Source organism: Cryptotermes secundus, unplaced genomic scaffold (genome assembly GCF_002891405.2).
Source record: "Cryptotermes secundus unplaced genomic scaffold, Csec_1.0 scaffold56, whole genome shotgun sequence".
In the NCBI taxonomy this organism is placed as follows: domain Eukaryota; kingdom Metazoa; phylum Arthropoda; class Insecta; order Blattodea; family Kalotermitidae; genus Cryptotermes; species Cryptotermes secundus.
The window spans coordinates 1,859,543-1,876,919 of record NW_019744407.1 but is presented as its reverse complement, the minus strand read 5'-3'; the positions used below and the strand labels follow the sequence as shown (position 1 = coordinate 1,876,919).

Below are 17,377 nucleotides of genomic sequence, written 5' to 3'. Positions count from 1 at the left end.
GAGGACCTACTGGTTGTACAGAATGAACGTGGGCGTATTCATCATGGGACCTCGCAGGTATGAACGCTGCCACAGTTACGTACAAACGGGCAAAGGTGCAGCTGGGTGAACAGAAATGCAATCAGTGTGCCTCAAAAATAAACTGTGATCTTTGAATAAGGCTCCAAAATTCGTTACAATTTATGTGTGCCGTGACCGCCTCTGTGATCCAGTGGTCAGAGTTCCTGGCTACAGAACCAGAGGTCCGAGTTAGATTCCCGGCGATACCAGATTTTCTGAGAAGTAGTGAGTCTGGAACGGGGGTCCACTCAGCCTCGTGAGGACAATTGAGGAGCTATTTCAAGGAAATATAAGCTCCGGTCTAGAAAACGGAAACTAACGACCGTGGGGATTCGTGGCGCTGACCACGCGACACCCTCTATCCGCTAAAGTTGGCACTAACTTCGCCGACAAGCGGCGGTCGCTCGGTCGGTATAGTTCGCTTGCAGACTAGAGCCACGGAGTTTTCGTTGTTATGTGTAATGCATATTCGGCCATTAATTAAGCCACGATTGTGGCTTTTATAATATATTGTTTTGTACTGCGCTGGCAATGCAATGATTCAATGGAAATTTCGAGATGTCAGGGCGCTAGTTATTGACCTAATCCTTCCAGCCGCACTACGGTCCTGGAGTCGACTTAGCCTCCAACAAAAATGAGTACCAGGAATCTTCCTGGGATGTAAAGGGCAGGCGGCGCGTAAGGCTGACAATCTTACCGCCAACTGTGAGCCGATTGTCTAGATAATGTGAGACCCTCAAGTCTCACAACCTTATGGATCTCCATGGCCTGTCATAGTGATAGCTTTACCAGGGCGCTAGTTTATCGCCTACTTGAAGGCTCTGTGAAGTCATAAGTTTACGAAATTGAAGTTCGAAAGCGACACGTTCCCAAGCTGAACGTTTTGCAAGTATTAAAGAATACTTTGTAAGTGCCAGCCAACCAAATTTTCTTAAGGCAGTTTTTACATAATTGTCCATATTGAATGTAGCGTATCGGTTGGGAGATTACGTATTTTCTGCAGAAAAAAAAGAGGGCGTTTTGGTTTGCAGCATTGTTTTCCGAAATGCTAGCTCTCGAAGTTGAAGATTTCTTAGCGTCATCTCTCAGACTAGAGAAGACGTGTGCTGCACGCTGTCACTAATTTTCTACATTAAAGTTTAAAATTTAGCTGAAGGATTATAAGTCATTAACGAAACTGAAGTGCATAATTTGATATTTCACATAAGTAAAATTTTGTAAAGAAAATCTATTTTAATTACAAGATTTGGGACTATGAGTTTGCCAAAATTACGTAAATGAACAACGATTTTGTTTATGCTTTTTAATTATCTCATTATAAGTGTTTCGCGGTGTTTTCCGGTGGCGAAGAAATGATTTTTCGCTACCGCTGATGCAGGTAGTTTTGGCCAGCAGGATCCTGAAGGTTCTCATGCTATCTAACTTCCTAGTCCGTCGGCTCAGATTTATTTTACGTTCCTTAATTATGGCAGTACATCGAGAATTGGCGCACACCCCATAAATTTATTCCTTCTAATATTAATCCTGCCGGTCACGGTAGCCGAGCTGTCTAAGGCGTGCACTCTCTTCGCTCGCTCGGAAGTCGGGATCGTGAGTTCGAATCCCACTCCTGGGATGAATGTTTAGTTTGTATGTGTGCGTTTTTCTGTGTTTGTGTACAGGTAGAGGCCTTGCGACGAGGTAATCACCCGCCCAAGGAGTCCTACCCAATGTGTAAGATCTGGAAAAACCGAAGTGAACAGAGAAGTTCATGGAGGTAGGCCTAGGTCCAAATTGGGGCTGTACCGCCACAGGAAAAAAAAAATATATTAATCCCAATAAATCTGAAAATGAGAGGTGAATGTAAGGTGAGAGGTTCGGCTACAGTCCTCCTCAACATTTGCAACCACCAGATAGTGTTTTTCCATCAGGAGGTCAAGTGAATTTGTGAATGTTACGATATGTAAACACTGTACTATTAACACTTAGTTCTTTGGATGTGTCAATATTTACTACTGTAATTCTATTATTACTATTAATTACATGTAAGCTCTCGTTCTCAATTGTCGCTGTGAAGTTACCTTCTCTATCTACTTTGGCATCGAGTTCCCATAACAACATTTCAACATGGTGTTTAGGGATATGGTAGAATACACGCTCTAATTCCTCACAGAAGCTGTCCTCATCAAGTTTCTCCTTCCATTAGGGCATACACATTCAGAACTATTTCACACCAGCGACTTCTTAGTATCACATATGGCATCCTATCACTAACAATCTCCGGCCTGTTAACTGTTGATATGATTTTATTGTGCATGAAAACTCCTGTACTACATTCATTATTCTCATTAGTATTATTCATTACATTACTCATGGAGCTGAGCCCTTCTTGAGGAGCCGTCAATATTCTCACTAGTATTTCCATATAAAATATATAATTCCCTCTTTTTTTTCAGTGTCACACATGCTCAATCTGGCCTATTCTTCTCCCACTAATTTAACTTACACTTTGCTAATTCTCTTGCAACTGTTGTCAATGAACTTGTCCTGTAGGCCACGCTCCTTCATCAGTGTAAAATTGTAAATATTTACTAACTGCCTCCTATTTACATGCAGAGAAAATTACGGGTACAAAATCAATATGATTAACAAATGTTTGGACTTAACGAAACAAACGTAATTATTACTAATTGTAAGGCTTTATTATAAATAAGATAAAATGGAATAGATCACTTACCATGGTAATTAATGAACATAAATAAATTTCTTTTTTCTCCCGTCGCTCCAAGACTACAGCAAAAGCACTCAACATTGTAGGCAGAAACAGTACTGTATAGCGATAAAATCCGCCGAGCAGTCTCCTGTAGAGTCATGTAAATTACATTCCATTAATTTAGTAATTCATAGAATAAAATATATATTGGGCTAAAACAAATGAGAGTTCTGAGCTGCAAAATAATCTGAAACTTTACAGAATAATAACAGAAGGGTTACATTGGCAGAGCGCGCAGCTCTGTAGCTCTGCAGCTAGTGGGGTGGGACTAAGTCCCTTGTACTGCGGCCACTTCTGGCCTATTGTACCAGCCCCAGATGATAGGTGAGAGTGATTGTGGAGCAATTGGTGGAATGAAGGTTGGCAAGGGAAACCGAAGTACTCGGAGAAAACCTGCCCCAGCGTCACATTGTCCACCACAAATCCCACTTGACCAGACCCGGGATGGAACCCGGGCCGCCGCGGTGGAAAACCAGCGACTAACCCTTTGAGCTATGGCGCGGCCATAATAATAATGATAACAAAACTCTACAATTAGAACATACAGTTAACAGAAGAGTTAGGCAGAAGGAATTATAGGCGAAATAATTTTGACTACGATAAACTCTTCCTTTATATTGAATAAATATTAAATCCACATGCAACTGCTCACTGTTAGATTACGATAATCAAATTGGTAAGAAGTTAAAACTACAACATCCCTATATATTTCAATATCATATTACAAGAAAGCGCTACACTAAAAGAATAAAGAAAATTCAATTTTATCGCAGCCTAATCCACAAAAAATTATTTTATTTTATTTTATTTTAGTTAGTTAGTTATTTAGAGAAGGTGGGTTTCCCCATGCACCGCGACCAGTTTGATGTATTGTGCTTCCCTCTATGATATTCTACCAGTCTCTTTACCCTACCTATAAATGGTGCGTACCATCAGTCCCGCCGAGCAAGCGAGTTCGGCCACTTGCTTAGCGGTGTCTATAATGCTTCCCCCATCTATCAGAGGCCTTAGAGGCTATTGTTGGACGGGAAACATCCTGGAATTTGGCTCAGTGATCCCCTTTGGGGATGTGAGGTTCTTTTACGTGCCGTAAAGTTACGACACGGGACACACGGCTTAAAGTCCCTCCCGGAGGACTTGTTCCCTGAATTTTTCCGCCCTTAAAAATTCGACGACCTCCGCCGGGTATTTGAACCCGCGTACCACGAGTCATGAGGTGTGAACGTTACCTCTAGACTACGGAGGCCGCTTATTTTATTTTCAATTCCTTCTTCTCAACTGCTGTTCCTTTCTCGGGACCGCTGTTGATTGCTGAATATTAAATTTCGAAGCACTCGAAAGACAAATTTTATTCAATTAACTCGATAGCTGCAACACTTCTGGAGTAAGTTTACTAGACATGAAAGGTATGTTTCCTTCTTCTATACAATGTTTGTCGGAAATATTGTTCTCTCCCGCCCCCTCCCCTCCCAAAAATATAGTGAGACACACGCAGAAACCAGAGAAGGTTTGGAGTAAAATCATGTTAAACATGTCCGATATAAGTGAAAATTGTCTAGGCAATTTTTCGTAATTTTTCCTGTATGAAAATTTACGAAAATTTGTTCAGCCGTTATCGAGTTGTATCAAATGAGCGGACGGACAGATGGACTGAGCGAACTTAATTGGCGCTCCGCAGGACTGAAACATGAAACAAAAAGCAACAGTATTCATATAAATTAATTCCCGTACAAAAAATAAAGCAAAGCAATTCTGTAGATCCACATTCTGAACAAAAGCTTAAGCTTCAACATAGGGTTGTTTTTTTTTTTTAATTTTTCTTTTTTTTTCATTAGAGCACTATACTCGTAGCAGTATATTTGAACTGTCTTAGGATCGTGTAGAATGGCGATGTTGAGCCTTCAGGCTTTGCTACTATATTAGTAAGCAGAAGCTTTAGCTAGGTTTTCCGTAGCAATTTATACATATTTCTTTAAAATTAGGAAATATGACAAACAGATTGACTGCTATTGATCAACTGCAGGCTTCAGGTTCTCCGTTAAAAAGTTGATCGTTATTACATTCATCAGGGATCAGGAAGGTTCACCTCACTACATCTTCAATTGATCAAAAATCAACTTTTCATTTTATTCTTACGTCTGTGTCTGGTTCTCCTTATTAGAAAGAAAAACTAAGAAGGCCTTTCACATTCCAACCTCAAACAAGAATATTTTCATTTTAGGCAACATCATTTTCGAAGATTACTGTATTTTGGGACATCACACCGTCTTGTCTGGTAAATATTATCGATATTTAGAAGGAATCATTCTAAAATGAAGCTGGAGGCAGTAAGTTCCTCCGAGATGTCGATAAACATCTACCAGACTACACGGTGTCACATCCCAAAAGTAGTATTCTTCATAGCGACCACGATGAGAACATCAGGTCTCGCATACCCCCTTTTCGTCTATCCTTTTTACCCTTCTATCATAAGCCGGATAGGCAGGGCTTGTATTCAGCACACAGCAGCTATGAACGTAATAATTATTATTGTGAACGATTACAAAGTCCCACGAAACTCGCTAAAAGTAAACAGTTTCACATATTTCCACAGAACTTGAAGTAGAACATGACGTATTTCTGTTCAGTTCTTTCCCAAATTCCTACGTTTCAGTCATCTAGTGGGTTGACATAACGTTGACACTTTAAATCCGGAAGTGACTGTTCAGAATATTGCCAGAGACACCGGCTATTCTGAGTTCTTTGTAGTTTTCCTCACTTCCTCTAGGACAAGTCAGGCTATTATCTTGATTAGGCCACGACCACTTCCTACCAAATCTTATAGACTCTAAGCAAGCGACAGAATTTTTAAAAAGTCGGCATATGTACTGAAGCCATAGAATTGTATGAAATTTGAAGACTTCTTTGAAAAAGAGTAACTGAAATTGTACGAAATTTTGGTGACATTTACCACTTTGAGTTGTTGGAGTTTTGCAGTAGAAGATAAGAAAAATAAAGAAGTATGGTAGTACTGGACATATGAGTCAGAATATTCTATGTATTCAAACAGGCAGATAAAACACGAAGGTCATCTTTTTCTTAAGAAAACTTGAAGATAGTACAAAATATTGGGAAGGATACTCATAAACTTGCCAAGGCAATGTTCTATGATAACCTACAAGAAGAATCAATTCTTTTGGCATGTTATGAAACAGCGCTTTTCGTTTCACATATGTTTTTGCTTAGCAACAATTCATCATTAACATCGGTTTTGAAATATAAATGGAAGTGACCTGCACTGATGATCAAGGTGAACAGGATACGAGTAACTTTTTACACACTGTAACAGTGGTTTAATTTATACGCCAATCTACTACTATCCTATGGTGATGATCCGCGTAGCTCAGTATGTAAACAGCCAATCTACTACTATCCTATGGTGATGATCCGCGTAGCTCAGTATGTAAACAGCCAATCTACTACTATCCTATGGTGATGATCCGCCTAGCTCAGTATGTAAACAGACTGATTACGATTAGGAGATCGAGAGGCAATTATTACTAGGTATCTTGGCTTTCCGTCCTCAGTAATTAATTCTCAGCAATTCAAGCTTTGAAACAAGAGTCTCAGTGAGTATAAAATTTGTAAGACATCACATGGCTCCCAATATGGAAACCTTAATCTCAGTCAAGCTGTCTGAATCACCTTAAACTATTAACTACAAGGATTCATAACTTACCTTGAGGTGCAACAGAAGATTACCGAGAAGGTGCTTGCTAAATTTCCCGCTAAGACGGTGCGGGCGTAATTCTTCGCATGGTGTTTCAAATATTCGCGGTTAATTTTACGCCTGTGCAGTATCAACTGCAGCTGAAAATACATAAATATATAAAGTGAATGGATGCATACTTATGTGAGAACAAAACTGCCCTACCTGTTACCAGTGGTTTATGAACTACGTGGCTTATTCCTGTGTCGGGGGAGGGGACAGTTGCAGATAAACAAGAATACAAATTTCGTAAATCATTGATAGATCGCTGCTTCGCCATCTGGACGAAAGGAAAGTGAAATCAAATTAAAAAAGTTAACTAGTAAATAAAACACGTGAGATGCTATTTAAAATAATAATAAGAAAATAATTGCGTTCTTGAATATAATAAATATATTGGCATAATACTAAGAAATTCATTTCCGTGCTGTAAAATTTAAATATAGAATGAGATGTAATAAAATCTCGGGTGATCAATGAATATAATCTTCAGTCAACATTTAGTTACGAATTCAATTTTAACCCACTTCTGAAAGTTTTCTAGCTCGTATAGCTGAAAAATGCATTTTTTCACACAACCTTTCAAAGAAGAACAAATTATATACTCTGAGAGACTTTGTTTCTTTGTTACATACGTCAATTTAAACCAACAAAAAATTATTTCTGCTTGGGACCCTAAAACACTTTCTGTTATACTACAGAAACCTATTAATATTGTTCTTTCAGTTACAATTTTCAACATAAACTGGATCTGATTTCCTGTTTAACCGACTCGCTAATTTCTCAAATAACAAGTGTATTTTGTTACTAATATTTAGACGCCGCGCCATAGCTCAAGAGGTTAGTCGTTGGCTTCCCACCGCGGCGGCCCGGGTTCGATCCTGGGTCTAGTAAAGTGGGATTTGTGGTGGACAAAGTGGCTCTGGGACAGATTTCCTCCGAGTACTTCGGTTTCCCCTACCAATCTTCATTCCACCAATTGCTCCACAGTCACCCTGACCTATCATCTGGGGCTGGTACAATAGGCCAGAAGTGGCCTCAGTACAAGGTACTTAGTCCCACCCCACTAGCAATAAAAAAATACTAATATTTAAATAACAACCGGAATAGGGTACTATGACAGCTGCGTTCTTTACTATTATTATTATTATTATTATTATTATTTTTCCCCCTCCAGTGCTTGCCTGTAATTTTTCTTGGCTTTATATTGTATTTGTCCATAATGTATTTACTTGTATCTACACTGTGCTCTGTCTGTAATTGGCCTTGCGGCTGCTGATTTGGCACATAAATAATAAAGAATTAAATTAATATATTAATAACGTGGAAGGCTGAATAATAATTAGAAATTTATTCTTTGAGGTGAACGGCGGTTGGTTAGCTTACTTACTTACTTACTTACTTACTTACTTATGGAGCTGAGCCCTTCTTGAGGAGAAGCCAAATCTGCAGCTACTCAAGAATTTACCAGCATATTATGGAGCCCGAATGTTCATTACCGTGTTCACAAGAGCCCTCCACTGGTCTCTCTCCTAAGCCAGATCAATCCAATCTACACCATCCCATCCTTAAAAAACTGAGTGAACCTGCCCTATACATACCCGTAACATTCCACGTACCGAATCTCGTGTCCATTTTCTTCAGCTTAGGCAGTTTATCCAGAGGATCCGTCCAGGTCCGAGGCTTTGTGTTCATTTTCGTAACAAAGGAATTTTTTAACAGGCCGTGAAGGTCCAGAAGGGTGTGAGAGGTCGAGGCTCCCATATCTTCTAGACAGTAGGCTCATAGATTGCGGTAAGATTTTCAGCCTTACGCCCCGGCCGCCCTTTACCCACCAGCAATATTCCTGGTACTCATTTATGTTAGAGGCTGAGTCGACCCCAGGGCCATAGTGCGGCTGGAAGGATTAGGTCAATTGAAAAATCCAATAACTTCATTGGGATTCAACCCCGCAACCTTCCGGTGTGTCGCGTAGTGCCTGAACCAACTATGCTACTGCGTGCCCCTAGCTTACATCTGGATACTTCTTTTCTACTCTATGTAGGTTCATATTCCCAACATTAAAGGTTCCATTCTTATTAGTTCCACATGGCTTGGCCTACAAATGAGTTTTTTCCAGGCATTTGTAAATTTACATAACTTAAATCAAACAGAAGAGAAACTATAGGGGAAAAGTTACAAAACTAAATTTCCTAACTGCATTTTTTACCCAGCTCCTAGTAACAAAGGCAGAGGACATCTCTCTGAATTCGCTTCCACTCTTGCCAAGTTTAACAAGAAGTTCAACACTCTCGCGACGGCACACCAAAACACACTCAGACAATAAGAGACGCCATTCAGAAAGAGACTACCATAGATCAACAACAACACAGCTGTGAAACGTCATCAAACCATACTGAGGTTTCTGCCCACTGCTGCCACGTCTAGCACACGGTGGCGAGTTCGCGAACTTTATTGTCAGACCACGTATAACTGGTTGTCGTCTGGCTACAAATTCGTTGGTCTAGGCCTGCCTAATGCTGGCCGCTGGCCCGTCGCTTAGTCACCCGACGCTTACTATCCTTACTATCTTGTCTAGACAGTGATGCCTGTTGAGCATTTGTTGCGCTCGAGATACGTACAAATTGATTTCGCAGTAATGCGTAACACAGTGTTCGAAAAAGAAATATGATGTTAAACAGGAATTATTCGTATGCGATACTTTCGTACATGGTTCATCATGGAGGAAATGCCGTAGAACGTTTCGGGAAGTATCCTGACATTACAGTGGCAGTACAGCAATGATTAGTAACATCGTAACAAAATTACATCCTACGGGATCTGTGCAGGACAAAAATGAATTCCTAAAAATTTCCACGACCTCGGCCGGGTGAGAACCTGCGTACCTTGAGTCATGAGGTGGGAACGTTACTCCTAGACTACGGAGGCCGCTTTATAGATAATGAATTCATCTCTTGTTGGTACAAAATTGTTAAGTTACTGCCGTAAAAACTACAGCTATACACTGGCTTCCAGTTTGCGAAGCAAGATTCGATACTGTAGATGAATTCAAGAATCGTTATTCAATTGAATTCTTGGCCCAGAATATGCGTGCTTAAACTGCCAAAATAAGAGGATCAAAGAAAATCTTCACGACATTTATGGAATGTCAAAGCATGATTTAAAATTTGGGTTTGGCCTGCAATTAATGCGCAGGGGATAATCGGGCCCTTGTTTTGTTATCGGAACAGGACCTTCCGAACGTTATGTGAGATTGATCCTGTCACCTTTCTTCCATCAACTGATGAAGATACTTGTAGGGGCATGCTGTGTAAGGCAACACGACGGCACACACTGAGAACAATGAAGTCTTCGGCCAAAGATTCATAAGCCATGCGTATTTTATGTGTTAACGTTTTTCATCCAGAATAGCCTCCTGAAGTTAGAACATAAAGACATGAAACACTCCGTATAGTGTCGAATGATAAGTTGATTGATGAATCGGAACTGATTTGAAAGGAACAGGTCCTAAGCTAGGTACTATCCCAGTCTTTGCCTGGGGTGATTAAGCACGAAATACGTACTTCAGGTTTAGTCGGTGCCCGGCCAACATTCGAGTTTAGCACCTCCCAAATACAAACCAGAGCATTAGTGATAGTCCAGCCTACTCGGTGGGCGAATGTATGGTCGTATACTTGCGTACGTGTTTCTGTGTTCACAATTTTGTTTAGTTGTGCCTGCACATGTATGTTACCTATTCAACAATTGAGCTTACCGAAGTTAAAAAGGGTCATAAAATCCGTTTAATACCATAGTTCCAAGGCGCGTGCTTCACTCTGATAAATTACCTTCGCCCAGCCAACTTAAAGACAAACAGTGTAGTACACAACAAGAAGAAAGTAGCATTTAGAGGGAGATCATGTGACCTTGCTGACCTGAAGTTAAGACAGCTATTATCAGTTTGCACTGACGGAAACTAGAATTTCGCCGTGTATAGCAACACAACAGGTAGCATGTCACACAGAGATTTATCCATAGACTAGCTACAGCTACAGCGAAATTGAAATTCCGGCGGCCATGAAATTCAATCCTAACAAAGGAAGACGAACGTTGCAGTCGAATGTTAATATTTGTATTTCGTATTCGGAAGGGCCTAGGTTCAAATACAGGCCCGGACGTCGGCAGTACTTTTTTTTATTGCTAGTGGGGTGGGACTAAGCCCCTTGCACTGCGGCCTCTTCTGGCCTATTGTACCAGCCCCAGATGACAGGTGAGGGTGATTGTGAAGCAATTAATGGAATGAAGATTGGCAGGGGAAACCGAAGTTCTCGGAGAAAACCTGCCCCAGCGCCACTTTGTCCCCCACGAATCCCACTTGACCAGACTCGGGATCAAACCCGGGCCGCCGCGATGGGAAGCCAGCGACTAACCGCTTGAGCGGCCTTCGGCAGTACTTACTGAGGATTTTTATGGTTTTACTCATTTCGTTCATGTAAAAAGCGGGATAGTGCATCAAATTAGGCCAAGGTATGACTGTATGAGGGTTAGGCCTCCTCGGTCCTTGCACCGCGCCCTACGGTGGTCTATTGTGCTTTAAGCCAAGGTAGCTTCCTTTCACAACCCTTCCAATTAATTATTCAGTAATTAGCATACCATTCAACGCTATTACTGACATCTTTAAAAAAATAACAGAAAATATTAAGGAAAGAAGTTAGCTTTATGACATCACCGTGTTTATGTGTCCCTTCCTCACAACTTTTGACTCGGTTGGCCGTTTTGTCGAAACTTGTTAACATGAACATTACATTACAGAATGTCGCTACGAGGCCATACTTTCAAGTTTCCTGCAGTCACTAACATCAAAACGTGTGGGCGAATTTGTAAGAGTGCAGCAGAACTACCGTCATTTAATACAGGATCCTGAAATGGGCAACAGAACTTTAAAAATGTGAAACTTTTTTCTGGTAATGTTTTGTAGAATATGAAATAAAACTCGGCGGCCATGTGAAATGTTCATTGGCTTTTGATTTCACAGCGATAGTTAATATGCCACTAAAATTTGTCGGGTGAATTTGGTGCACAGATATAACTTATATAGGTCTACATGTTATGTATGAAATATTGTACGTATGTAAGTAAAAAATTATAGACGTGACGAGAGTGCGAAACTTCGGGGTCATATCCGATAAATTTAATATAAATAAAATCTGTACTTATGAAATAAGTTCTTAACAAAAAAATGATTTGATTTAAAATAATTATAGCCTATGGGAGTTTAAATACATGCAATATGAATAATTTCATTATATAAATTATTTTCAAATAATCAATGAATGAAGCTTCTTTCAGATTTTCGACAATCCGTATCAACAGGATACTTGAGACTGAATGCAACCATGGAATATATTTCGAATCATTATGGATTCAGCGCAAATATTTCGGTTTATGACTGCAACCATGACCTATATTTTGGTTTGTAACTGTGACCGCGACAAATATTTTGTTTGAAGAATACACGAATGATAATTTATTAAATATTTTGTCTAAATCGTGGGAAATATATGGACACTTATTACAACATCTATCAATCCAAAAGGCAGCCTATTCCAGAATACCGTAATAATCATATTTGCTATTACGTAATACTAAAATATGTGAGGTCAAAGTACCTGGAGCCCTAAAATCCGTCAAAAAAACGTTGAGTGTCTTCAGTACTTGCTTATAATGAAAAATGACTTACCGCATACACTGAAGCAAACAACTGTATGCATCCTTTCATACTGCGCTGATTCATGTCCCACACCGATGCAAGACAACTTGGGGTCCGTGGGTGATATACATCTTTACAGCCAAGTCCTGAGCAGAGTTCGTCGAAACTAACGTGTTTACTAGCAGCTACCATTGCTCTCATCCAAGCAGGCCAAACACCTTGACTCGAATGTTACTGTCGTTATGCAATTTCCTTCCATGCAATGGATATGTGAACCTAATCAGCATTGTCTGAACACAGTTTGATGAATACACTCAAGTAAAACAATCCCAGCACTTTTTCCTTCACGCGACAGCAACGTCAGCTTCTTTGCTGTTTGCCTTTCGAACTTGTCTCGATCGCCGGTCACGGTAGCCGAGCGGTCTAAGGCATGTATTGTCTTCGCTCGCTTGGAAACCGGGATCGTGGGTTCAATCCCACTCAGGGCATGGATGTTTAGTTTGTGTGTGTGCGTTTTTCTGTGTTTGTGTACAGGTAGAGGCCTTGCGACGAGCTTATCACCCGCCCAAGGAGTCCTACCGAATGTGTAAGATCTAGAAAAACCGAAGTGAACGGAGAAGTTCATGGAGGTAGGCCTAGGCCCACTGGGGCTGTAGTGCTAAGGAAAAAAAAAACTTGTATTGATCAGCAACCTACATTTTTCTATGTAGTAGCGTGAACGACAATTATAATTCCAAAAGTACCTAGCCGCATACATACTAGAAAGGTAGATCTATGATGATGATGATGATGATGATGATGACGACGACGACGACGACTGATTGCTATTTTTATTGTTATTGTTGTTGTCATTACCAACATCAGTTTTGTTTCTCCTTTTGGTCATGCGTATTTTATAATTGGCCTTTGGACTGTTGAGCAAGCACATACGTAAACAAAGAATTGCACTGAATGAAGTTGTTTTGAGACTTTGGCATATTTGGAAACAAACCTGCTCCTCTGAATCTTATTTTATGATGGTACTTCTTAAATTATTCAAATATTAATTGTATTCGGTGTGGGATTCTTCAACGCATAATGTTTAGCATGATTGAACATACTGAATTTTCACTGTTGTTTAAATGATCGAAATTGTTTTATCTTGTCATTTGTTATGTATGTGTGGGTTTTCTTTTATTCTTCTTCTTGCTCATGCTTACATTACAACGGGCCTCTAGGCTGCGAATAAGCACGTAAGTAAATAGGGAACTGAATTGTTGTTGTTGTTACTGTTATACTTATTTTTTGTTTAGAACTCATGTAGTAGGTACAGCTTCTGTTCACCAAACCAACTCAGTTTCTAGCTTACTTTCCTAAACTAGGCTTAAGCGATCTCCATCCTGTGTGTCTGTGTATTCCTCCTTCTATTAAATTTTGAATGCCTGAACCAAACTTTACGAAACTTGGTATTGTATTGTGGCGGATTTGGTCAAGGCATTAAGCTATGGAACCAGAAAACCCCATTACTAAGCAGACACATTCCCGAGGTAACGCAACCAACAATAGAACTTCGGTTGCTTAGCACCGAACGTCTCGATAAAGAGGTTTTCATGACAACTGCTTCAGGACAATGGATTCCCATAGAAACGAGCTAGCCTATACAAGGGGCCGTGGAGACTCTTCAAGATTCATACGTCAGACAGACGTCGTTCAAGGCAGTTCAGTGTGTGAGCAGGAATTCTTCGTTCGTCATTCATCACAATGGAAGAGAAGACGCTCGTGGCCCAGCAAGGAATTGAGCGAGCCGTAAACAGTCGTTGATTGTGAACTGTCATTATTGAGTGTAATTGTAAAAAAGTGCCAGTAAATCCAATTATCAAATTCAGAACCCTTTGTTATTAGTCACGAAAACCCCGAACACGTGACAATATCGTGGCACTTCAGCCCATCTCATCGGCGTATTTCATAAACCCCTCCCATCAGTATCTGTTTCTGCATGCGTATCCCTTCTACTGTCGCAAGGCAACGGCTCGGTAAACACGTTCCAGCAGCAACGAATACTTGCAACAAAAGAAGAATTATTTGACACGACATTTTCTATGTATTTCGTCTCTTATCTAAGGAGTATCTGTGGGTCTGTCTGTGTATCCCCATGTCTTTGCTAAGTAACAGTTCTTTAACGACGTTACCGTGACAACGAATAATTGTTGGAGGCGTCGTTTTCTATGCGGTCCGCCTAACATCAAACTCCTCAAATTTTCCTCTGTCACATACTCATATATTATTAGCAACTTAAACAGGATTGAATGGAGCATGCAGCATATTAGTTCTAATTTCCTTTTTACTTCAGAAAAAGGACAGTTATCGTTAATAAGCCAATGCACTTGTGACAAGATACAACATGAAATGAAGTTATATCAGGAAAATGAAACATTAAATATACACTTTTATTATAGTTTCATAATTAATGAGAAACCCAGTTACAATTTAAATAGATACTTATAAAATAAAAAAAAAAGTCAGTTCAAGACCCTTCAGACTGGAAGTATGGAGGTAACTATTTCTGCAGGTGTTCACTGACTGATAACTGTACAATATCTGATATATTTATATTTACAATTAAGACATTCTTTATTTTATTCTATTTGAAGTTCACATACCATTCATGTTGTTTTGACATTTCATTTATAAAGTTCAAACTTCAAAACAAAATAAAAATTAACTTTATTTGTCAAAACACTAGGCCTACATGACATTAAATTTATGAATAAACAATATGAAAGTCATGCTCTATGTTTCATGAAAATAAGATTTTGACGTACTTTCAGAATCTGAGTCTGAAAACTGTAATAGTCAAAATAAGTAAAACTGATAATCTGATACTACTCAGTGAACCTATCTGCTCAACAGAAATTAACATGCAAACTTCAAAATATTATCTAAAAGTTTGTGATGATGGTAAATTGTTACAATTAATATGTTGATGGACATTATCCATCATCTTGTCTGTTCTAAAAAACCGTCTAGTTTCTATTAAAAACACAACGTTTCGGGAACTGGAATCTGTCCCCGTCTTCAGGTAAAACCTGCAACATATTAATTGTTCAAAATATAAAATATACACTCTATACTTTACCAGTATAATTTATATATTGAAATACATGCAGGACAATGTCTTTCAGCAGAAGGACTTTCCGAGTGTTTCTTCAGTTACAGACAAATGAATACCTTTTTTAAGTATTCCCATGACTTACAAGCACCTCATAGAAATATATTTCTGCCCATAACTGTCCATATAAGTTTCAAATATATTCTTACCTCAGCAGTAGTCCACTAAATGTCACTTCTGTGGAATATTGCTTTAACTCTAAACCTTCAGTATTGTATCTGTAATCAGACACTTGTTATGACTGAGAAAGAGTCTGTATATAATCGGCCATTACATATTGTGCCACTTTCTGATTGTTTTATAATTTTTTGTATTATTGTGGGTTTTAACTGGGCATGTTTTTTTAGTCATGTTATTATATATATAAAACTTTGCTATTATTTTCATGCCATGAAAACTGAGAAAGCTTTCAAGTTCTGTTAACACAACAGTTATGGCTCTCCAGCAGATTTTACAACCTCAAACACAAGTAATGTCATGTTGTTCTATTTAAGTCCCCTGCAAAGATTATATAATGTGCAAACATAATATTCTGAATACATTCCTGGACTTATCACATAATTCTCAGGTTCATCCTCCTTCACTTCTTCAGCACTAAAAGCCCTTACTTCTGTGGCAGCTTTAAACTCTGGCATATTCAGTTATAAAATTATTATGCATATATTTCTCCCTCCCTGCATGTTATTGTAACAAAGGTAGTCACATTTACAGTGCATGTATTACCAGACAGACACCACTGCAGATACTAAGTTATTTTTCAGAAGCATGTTTAGTGGTCATGAATATAGTAACCAGCATATTAGAACTTGTGAATTCTAGCTATTTTTGTAATAACACATAGTAAAATACCTCACTCTCACAAAATTAATATTAAGGTTATGGTTAGCTGTATATGAATATGGTTAAGGACATGATACTCTCTGTTTAACACAGGAAATAATCCAAAATACATCTGGATTTTATTTCATGTAATACAATTATCCTGAATTCTGATTAGATACTTGACTTAAAAAAACACAAAGGGGTGTGTAGCATTATAAAATATGTTGACTATTATCATTGACATTTAAAACTCCAGAAATATTGCTTTTAAATCATTCATGTATAAAATTATTCTGAACTTGAAATCTTCTCACATTTTCTCAGAAAACCACTGTAATAAATAGCTTATCTGGTCATAAGAAACGATGGGACTTTGAAAGAAAATTTTGCATTCCAGTAGATATTAACAAGAATTAATATCATTTTTCTGTGTTATGCTTTCTTAGTGCAAATATGCATATATGAAACATTTCCAAATTTAATGCATTTAATAGTGTCATCATAATTTATATGTGCACATGAGTTCATTCCCAGGAACCTGCTGAAGTACATAAATTAGTTTAGGCTCTACAATGATGATGTATTCTAAAACAATGCACGAAGCAGTTTATGTACTGATGAATTTCTTAATGTGCTCACAAGCACAAGCAATTACAGGGCAACAATATATTAGCCCAAAATATATACAAAAAAGTAACGTTATCCCTATAACAGGACGTGGAAATCCATGGAGTTTTAAGACATCAAGTTTCCAATATTTTGTAAACAATCATCCTTACATGCCAGACACCTTTACCCCCAGGAAGATTCCTGGTACTCATTTTTGTTAAAGATTGATTCAATCCCAGGACCATAGTTGAATAAATCATAATTAAATGAGCAAGAACCAGCTACTGCAGAAACTCTTAAAATATATATTCCTGATTTACTTGTAATAAATAAATTAAATGCAGAATTAAGTATTTAACACCTCCTGAATCGCTGACATACTGGTTCATAAAATGAAGTCTGTGCTCACTCTGCTGGCAATTACGTGCAACGTAAGTGTAATGAGCAGTTGTATCAAAATAAATAAAGAAAAATTAATATTTAAAGATTAACTGTAACCCACTATACACTGGAGCTGGGTCACTGGCTGCTCCTGTCTAATGCTGTGGC

General features: G+C 38.8%; 1 protein-coding gene across 1 annotated transcript in view; it reads right to left on the bottom strand.

The window, feature by feature from the left end:
• Nucleotides 1-12,585, bottom strand: part of LOC111874674 (transmembrane protein 135-like) — a 25,451-nt gene extending 12,866 nt beyond the window's left edge. The window contains exons 1-3 of the mRNA XM_023870370.2: nt 12,280-12,585; nt 6,531-6,661; nt 2,777-2,900 (exon numbers count right to left, since the gene is read on the bottom strand). Coding sequence (XP_023726138.1) covers nt 2,777-2,900; nt 6,531-6,661; nt 12,280-12,450 — 426 coding nt within the window. The 5' untranslated portion in view covers nt 12,451-12,585. The remainder of the gene's footprint in view (nt 1-2,776; nt 2,901-6,530; nt 6,662-12,279) is intronic.
• Nucleotides 12,586-17,377: the final 4,792 nt, after the last annotated feature.